This window comes from Monosiga brevicollis, genomic scaffold (genome assembly GCF_000002865.3).
Source record: "Monosiga brevicollis MX1 MONBRscaffold_9 genomic scaffold, whole genome shotgun sequence".
In the NCBI taxonomy this organism is placed as follows: domain Eukaryota; class Choanoflagellata; order Craspedida; family Salpingoecidae; genus Monosiga; species Monosiga brevicollis.
In genome coordinates, this window is record NW_001865046.1 from 322,502 (window position 1) to 329,963 (window position 7,462).

General features: G+C 59.3%; 1 protein-coding gene across 1 annotated transcript in view; it reads right to left on the minus strand.

Annotated features, from left to right (window-relative positions):
* Positions 1–510: 510 nt before the first annotated feature.
* MONBRDRAFT_25143 (uncharacterized protein) overlaps positions 511–7,462 on the minus strand; it is a gene marked incomplete at both ends in the record, with an annotated part of 10,322 nt that continues 3,370 nt past the window's right edge. Inside the window, 8 exons of the mRNA XM_001745593.1 lie at positions 511–1,179; positions 1,488–1,699; positions 1,895–1,949; positions 2,131–2,274; positions 2,574–4,942; positions 5,099–6,312; positions 6,523–6,857; positions 7,077–7,246. Of these exons, the coding sequence (XP_001745645.1) occupies positions 511–1,179; positions 1,488–1,699; positions 1,895–1,949; positions 2,131–2,274; positions 2,574–4,942; positions 5,099–6,312; positions 6,523–6,857; positions 7,077–7,246 (5,168 nt within the window). The remainder of the gene's footprint in view (positions 1,180–1,487; positions 1,700–1,894; positions 1,950–2,130; positions 2,275–2,573; positions 4,943–5,098; positions 6,313–6,522; positions 6,858–7,076; positions 7,247–7,462) is intronic.

Genomic DNA, 7,462 nt, shown 5'->3' on the forward strand with positions numbered 1-7,462 from the left:
CCACAACACGAGACGAGGGATCAAGGCAGAGGAGCACTTTCAGCCATGATGTAGCGGACACAACGCACGCAATCCAACAATCCAACATGCTCTCCCCCCCACATCCTCGTGTGTCAGGCATAGACACCACAAGCAGCTAAAGGCTGAATGCCTTTGTGGCGCAAAGCAGAGAAAAGCTCAGGGCACGTTTAGTACGAAAGTCAAGCGTCCCTCAGCGCAAGCACCAGCCGCCTGAAATAATCTGTGTCCTTGCCACTCTGATAGTCCGGACGGGCCCATCAAGGATTCGTGACAACCACCAGGAAAGATTGTCCGCTGGGCCATGAATGAAAGGAAGGCACTCCTCATTATTGTTGACCTTGACTCGACCTGGCCCGCCCTAACCTCCTTCCTGCTCTGCTTCGTTTGGGTGAGGATCAACACCGCGTCCGATGACAGGCATGCATTTGTGACTGTTCAATTAAGGACAAGGACAGGAACGAGCGCTGATCTCATGACGACTCGATGTTTCTAAATAACACTGTAAGATTGATGATAAACGCCATCCTCGGGGTCAAGTACAACAAAGTCATCGCTCGGCATGAGCGTAAAAAAGGCATTGGAGCTGGCAGTGGAACCACGCCCAGAATACACTGAGGCGGGGCGTGACAGACGATACGGGTTTGGTACCACATAATCGGGCAAATCCACCGTAGGCTGAAGAGTGTGCACCACAGGCACACCCTTTTTTTGTGTCGAGTGTAAAGCGCCTTTGCGGCGGCGGGTGCTCGATCGGCCCAAAAGGTCCATATCTGCAGCGCCACTCTTAATGCGATGGCACACTTCTTGAAGCAGGCGCATAATAGCAGAGAAGGTAGGACGATGGCGCGCCTTGAGGGCAAAGGCCTGGAGCATGATGCCATAAACGGCGTCAGGGCAGTCCTCGGGCTGGGACAAACGAAGCCCCCCAACCACCGACGCCGCGACCTGCTCGTTCGTCTGCCCCGGATAGGGCATGCCGCCGTGGGTAAAGAGCTCGTACAACAGCACCCCAAAGCTCCACACGTCCGACGCATACGAGAAGACACCGCTGCTAATCACCTCGGGTGCCAGCCATCGCATGGGCAACCCCTCCTGACACGAGTCCACAAATGTCTCCTGGGACTTGTCCAACAATACGCCCAAGCCAAAGTCACCAATCTACGCAATCCAGGCCAACATTTCGCGCAATAGGTGGAAAGCGAGACACAGAAGGGGGTTGAGACGAGGAGAGAGACAGAGACAGAGACAGAGACAGAGAGCCAAAAAAAGAAAAGAAAAGAAAAAAAAAAGCAAAGGAGGAATCATTGTGAGAGAGCCGCAGGACAAGAACCAAAAGGGGTTTACAAGCATGGACCCGCCAAGGAGGATCAGCCCGGGACAGACCCAGGTCGAACAAGGCGAGGAGCATGGCAAGCAAGCAGAGGTTTGTGTTGTACAAACGCGCGAAAGCGTGTGCGCAACCGTACCTTGGGCACAAGACGACGGCTCACAAACACATTGCGAGCTGCCAGATCACGATGGACGATGCGCAGCTCGCTCACAAAGGCCATGCCCGAGGCAATGCCTTCCGCAATGTCGCACAACCTGGGCAGACTCAAGCCCCCATCCTCGATGTTGCTGTTGCTGCTCGGTTTGTGCTCGTGCAGGTAGTCGCGGAGGTTGCCCAGAGGCATCAGCTCTACACACGTACAGGCACATACGGGCACAGATGTACAGGCACACACACACACATATACAGGCACATACGGGCACAAACATACACACACAGGCACATGCATGCAGGCATAGCAGCGCCAGGAAGAGGGAGAAGACGTGAGAAGGGGGTCGCGTCAAGCATGGACCAAGGCGAGCCTCAACCACGACAGTCACGTACCAGTGGCCAGCATCATCGGGCTTTCTTGAGTCACCTGGCCACAAATTGTCAAGACCTAACGCCGACACCGGCAACACGCGCCCCCCCGCCAAACGAAAGCAGACAGGCAACAACACGCCACGATGTGAGAATCCATTCGTGTATGCGCGGGTCAAAGCACACGTGCGAAAGCTTGGCAAGTGTCGTCAAAAAACGACGCCTCCTTGCTCATCCACCCAGAGCCCGATGGAACGTACATTGCGATGCGGCCCAGCGCGGTGAAGCAGCTTCATAATGTGCATCTCAAATGCAAACTGTCGCTGTTGACGTGAGCCATGACCCCGAGTCAGCATCTTGACAGCCACGGGCACTCCCGCTTCACTGCCGTGGCTCTTAAGCACCTAAAAGCACGCACATGCCGCACAGCGCAGCATGCATGCAAACACACACACACACACACACACACACACACACACACACACACACACACACACACACACACAAGCAAACAGACAACAGATCATCGCAGATACACCGTGTCAGCAAGGCTTGAGACATCCCTACTCGAGCAAAGTGGGCACCCCGCACCCCGCACCCCGCTGCCACTCACTCAAGCCTTCGATGGGGCCCAACCTCAGCCTCGAATCACACCCACCCAGTGTCACACCCACCATCACGCATCACCAAGACCCAAACTTACCGCTTGCACCACTTGGCCATACGCGCCTTTGCCCAGCTCCTTGCCAAGGACAATGTCTGCCACATCCACCTCATACTCGTCTGCCTGCGGCTTAAAGTCTTGCAGCAGGCGTTGAGCCCGTCGGCGGTGACGCACCACCGCCAAGCCAAGCAAAAGCAGCACCGCAACCGCCAACACGGGTAGCAACCTGGTCCCCGTCAGCGACCACGGGTCCTCCCCGTCCGAACGGCTTGCCTCAATCTCCGTCGCCACCAGGCTCCAGTCACTCCAGCCAGCCGCGGTACGGGCTCGGACCTGATACACGTCGTCTGGGCTGGTGGTCCAAAGGCCAAGCTCCGTTGCGTTGCCGCTCGTGTTGGTGCGCATGCCGCTCTGATTCAAGTTGATACCGACCTCATAGCCCACGAGGATGCCATTGACCTCGGCAGGCATGTCCCACACCAGGCTCACATTGTATTGGTTCTTGCCAGCCACAAGCTTCCGCTGCACCTGCACGTGGCGTGGGGCTGAGGGTGAGGCCTCTGGGGTCATGAAGGACATGGCCATGACTGGGCCGGCCCCCGCTGAAGTGGCAGCCGAGACCTCCAAGGTGTACTGAGTGTAGGGAAGCAGGTTGCCCAGGGCCAGCTCGCGAGCCAACAAGGCCCCGCCCTCGCTGAGCTCCGCTGTGCTGTTCGCCGTGCCGTTCTGCACGCTGCCGCTACGCTCGGTGCTTCCGGTCACCGTGGGACAGGTATGGTCGGCACACGATAGGGACCATGGCCACCGAGTAATGGGGCCATTGGCCACGACGGGGTCATCCAGTTCCAGGGTCAGGCCCCGGGCATGAACCATGGTCCTAGCCACGACGGGCGGCGAGTCTGGCCGAGCCGTGGCCGTCCGAAACACAGTCTCGGCCTGAAGTGGATCGGAAAAGTACCCGTCGCCATCCGAAAGGTATGAGACCAGACGGTATTCGGTGTAGGGTTGTACGCAGGCGGGAGCTGCATCCTCGGTCGAGGTCGGCTGACAAGTCTCTGGAACCAGGGTTGGCGAGGCAGTCGTCAGCTGTGGGCGGTGGGCCGTCGCATTGTCTACCCACTCCACACCAGACAGCTGCTCGAGGCCCACATGCTCGACATAGGCGTCCAGAGAGGCATCGGTGCTGCGCGAATATCCGATGCGGCGTGCCTGTGCAGCAATGCGATCGGCCACAACGCCCATGGTCGGCTTCCCGCGCGCACTGATTGGATGTGGGTCGCTGCGAACAACGTGCTGGCGGCCAGCAATGACAAAGGACGCCTGAACCATGAGCTCCACGTTCTCCCAGTCGTCCACGCAGTTGACGTCGCCCGGTCGGCGACAGCGGTCCACCTTCATGGTGGTTTTGGTGTCCGTGTGGACCTGGCGCCACGAAGTGATGGACGTCAGAATGCGGTTGACCACACTGGTGGCACGGGCAGCGGTCAGTTCAATGGCCTCGAGACCCGGGGCAGCCTGCACACCACGGCGCAGAATGGCGGTGAGAGCATCGGCGTGTTGCTGCGGGGTGGCTTTGCGGAAGAAGAGTGTGTAGAGAATGTCGATGCGTTTGCCAGCCACCTTGGGTGGCTTGACAACGACAACAAACTTCTGCGGGTTGACCAGTGCCTGCTTGATCTGGACGGCGTAGAGCTGTTCGAGCTCATCCTCGCGCTCACGAAGGACGAGGGTATTGATGGGTGCAACCTCGACCAGGCTGGCGGCCGTGATGCTCGACTCGACCAGCATGGCGGCCATGTCCTCGATCGTCACATTGGCCAGGGCCCGCGTCGTCTGATCCAACATGGTGCTGGCCACGTTGACGTTGAGCTGCAGCGTCATGTCCACCTCATTGGCACGGCGGCGCCGGCCAAACTCGTTGTCGTTGCCGTTGTTGTTGCCGTTGTTGTTGTTGTTGTTGTTGTTGCTACGGCTTTGCGGTGCCCAGCTCACCGAGATGTTGGCAAGGCCAAGGCGAGTCGAGATCAGGTTACCGAGCAAGGCCAGAACCTCTGGCGACGCCGCATGCTCGGCGTCCACATCAGTCATCCGCACCGCAAAGCTCTGCTCTGCGGCAGCCGCCGCATCACACGCGCGATCACCATAGGGCCCACCCGCATCGCACAGGACGGCGTTGTTGGTGATGACCATGGGAACACCAGGCTTCAGTGACTTCAATCGTGCATCCACCAGATCAGGATTGCCCGAGAGCTCGATCGAGCTGGCACCGGCCACGCGATCCAAAAAGCCCAAGTGCGTCAAATCAACATTGTTTCGCACGACCAGCCGACCCGCAATAAAAGCCACCTCGTGCAACCGGGCATAGAGCTGACCCTCGGTCAGGGCCGTGGCATCCAGGACCAAATCGCCTTGCACGTACTGGCAGCCATAGGCCAAGCCCTTGAGAACGGTGCTGCTGGTACACGTGCGAGGACAGCTGACGCAGGCGGCCGTGCAGGCGTGACGGCCCGTCCCGGGATCGGCCACGGGGTCGATGAACATGGGGCACACATTGCCTGCCGTACCGTCGGTGCCCAGGGATGTGTTGGCCAGTTCGGCTGGGATGGAAAAGCTGGTCGCCAGGCGTTCATCACTGGCCCACCATAGGGCATTGGTGCGATCCGGGGTGACAACGTGCGCGGCGCGAAGCGGTGTGTTGCTGAGAAGGACGCCGCCGTTGAGAGTGGAGTCGAGGACATCAAGGAGGGAGCTGTTGCTGCTGCCAGCCCCCGTATCGGGCGTGGACAGAGAGCAGTTGATGAGGGCCAGGCTCTCGCCCTGAAGGGTCGAGTTCTTGAGCTTGGCTTGCAGCTTGGCCACGGTGGGGTCGCGACCGGCCACCTGGTTCCGACGCTGCTGAACCAGGCCTTGGTCCGAGCCCTTGAGCAACTGGGCCAAAGTCTCGAGCTCGACATCATGAATGGCGATGAGCTCGAGGTAGCCACCCACCGAGGTCAACGTGTGGAGGAGCTCCTGGACCAGGCCAGGGCTGAGGCTGCCCGAGGCATTGTTGAGGGTGAGACTGCCCAGGAAGGCGACACAATTCAGGTCCAGGATATGAACCAGGCCGGCATCGTCCATGACCTCGAGGGAGGGAGGCAGCGCACTGCAAGCCAGCTTCCGCTCGCAGCGAGCCCCGCTGGTCCAGCCGGGACAGGTACAGGTATAGCTCGGTGTCGGCTGCTCTTGATTCCAGGTACAGGAGCCCGTGTTGAGGCAGGGTTCGCTGGCGCAGGGGTCGAGGGAGATGTTGCAGTAGGGCCCGCTTTGTAGGGCAGTGCACGAGCAAGAGAAGGAGCCAGGCACGTTGTGGCAAGTGGCGCCGTTGGCGCAGGGGTTGAAGGTAGCGCATTCGTCCTGGTCAGTGCGACAGTCGGAGCCGACCCAGCCCGGCATGCAATGACACTGACCCTGGTAGAGGTCGCCGATGCAGGTGCCACCATTGTAGCAGGTCATGAGGGCGCAGGGTTCGGTGATGCAGGTGTAGGATTCCGACGTTTGGACACAGTGCTGGCCTGGAGCCGAACAGTTTGGACAGGGGGAGGTATAGGTGTCGCATGTGGGGCCGCTGTGGTGTTGAGGACAGTCGCACGTGTAGCCGCCGATCGTGTTGGTGCAGCTACCCCCGTTGAGGCATGGGTTGGCCTCGCCATCACACTCGTTCACGTCCGTCTCGCAGTTGCTTCCCGTGTATGTCGCGGGGCAGTCGCACGTGTAGCCGCCGATCGTGTTGGTACAGCTGCCCCCGTTGAGGCATGGGTTGACTCGCGATTACACTCGTTCACGTCCGTCTCGCAGTTGCTTCCCGTGTATGTCGCGGGGCAGTCGCACGTGTAGCCGCCGATCGTGTTGGTGCAGCTACCCCCGTTGAGACATGGGTTGCCTCGCGATCACACTCGTTCACGTCCGCTCGCAGTTGCTTCCCGTGTATGTTGAAGGGCAGTCGCACGTGTAGTCGCCGATCGTGTTGGTACAGCTACCTCCGTTGAGGCATGGGTTGGCCTCGCCATTACACTCGTTCACGTCCGTCTCGCAGTTGCTTCCCGTGTATGTCGCGGGGCAGTCGCACGTGTAGTCGCCGATCGTGTTGGTACAGCTACCTCCGTTGAGGCATGGGTTGGCCTCGCCATCACACTCGTTCACGTCCGTCTCGCAGTTGCTTCCCGTGTATGTCGCGGGGCAGTCGCACGTGTAACCGCCGATCGTGTTGGTGCAGCTGCCCCCGTTGAGGCATGGGTTGGCCTCGCCATCACACTCGTTCACGTCCGCTTCGCAGTTGCTTCCCTGCCATCCAGTTGGGCAAACACACACCGCCTCGCAGTTGCCTGCTGCTTCGCAGCCCTCACATGCAGTGGACAAGCATAACTCGCCCAGCTCTGTGTGCGCTGAGCAGGTCTCGTCCGTCGTGCAATTACCATCACAGGGCACATTGCACGTTGCACAATCGCCTCCTGACACGCAGGCAGCCGTTGTCCCACACGAGCACGAGCCCCACCGACACACTTGGTCGCCCTCGCAATCACTTGTCGTTGTACACCAGTTTGCATCTGGTACATCGTCCCAGATTCTTCGTTCCGTCCCCATACTCTCGTGGTAGGCATGAAGCTGGACCAGGTTGGGCTTGCTCATCATCTGGGCCACGTTCAAGAAGGTTGTCGTGTCGCGGAAGAGGTCTGTGGTTCAGGGGTTCAAAACGACACACACACACACACACACACACACACACACACAGAGCAAGCATGTTCCAATGGTCAGGAAGGTGGCGTGTCATTGGTATAACCCCAGCTATTCCCCTTGCCATGTCGGCAACCGAGGCTCGACTGCAGCGAGTGAAAAAAATAATAATAAAAACAACAAACTGTATTCCCCCCCCCCCCCCCCCCCCTTTT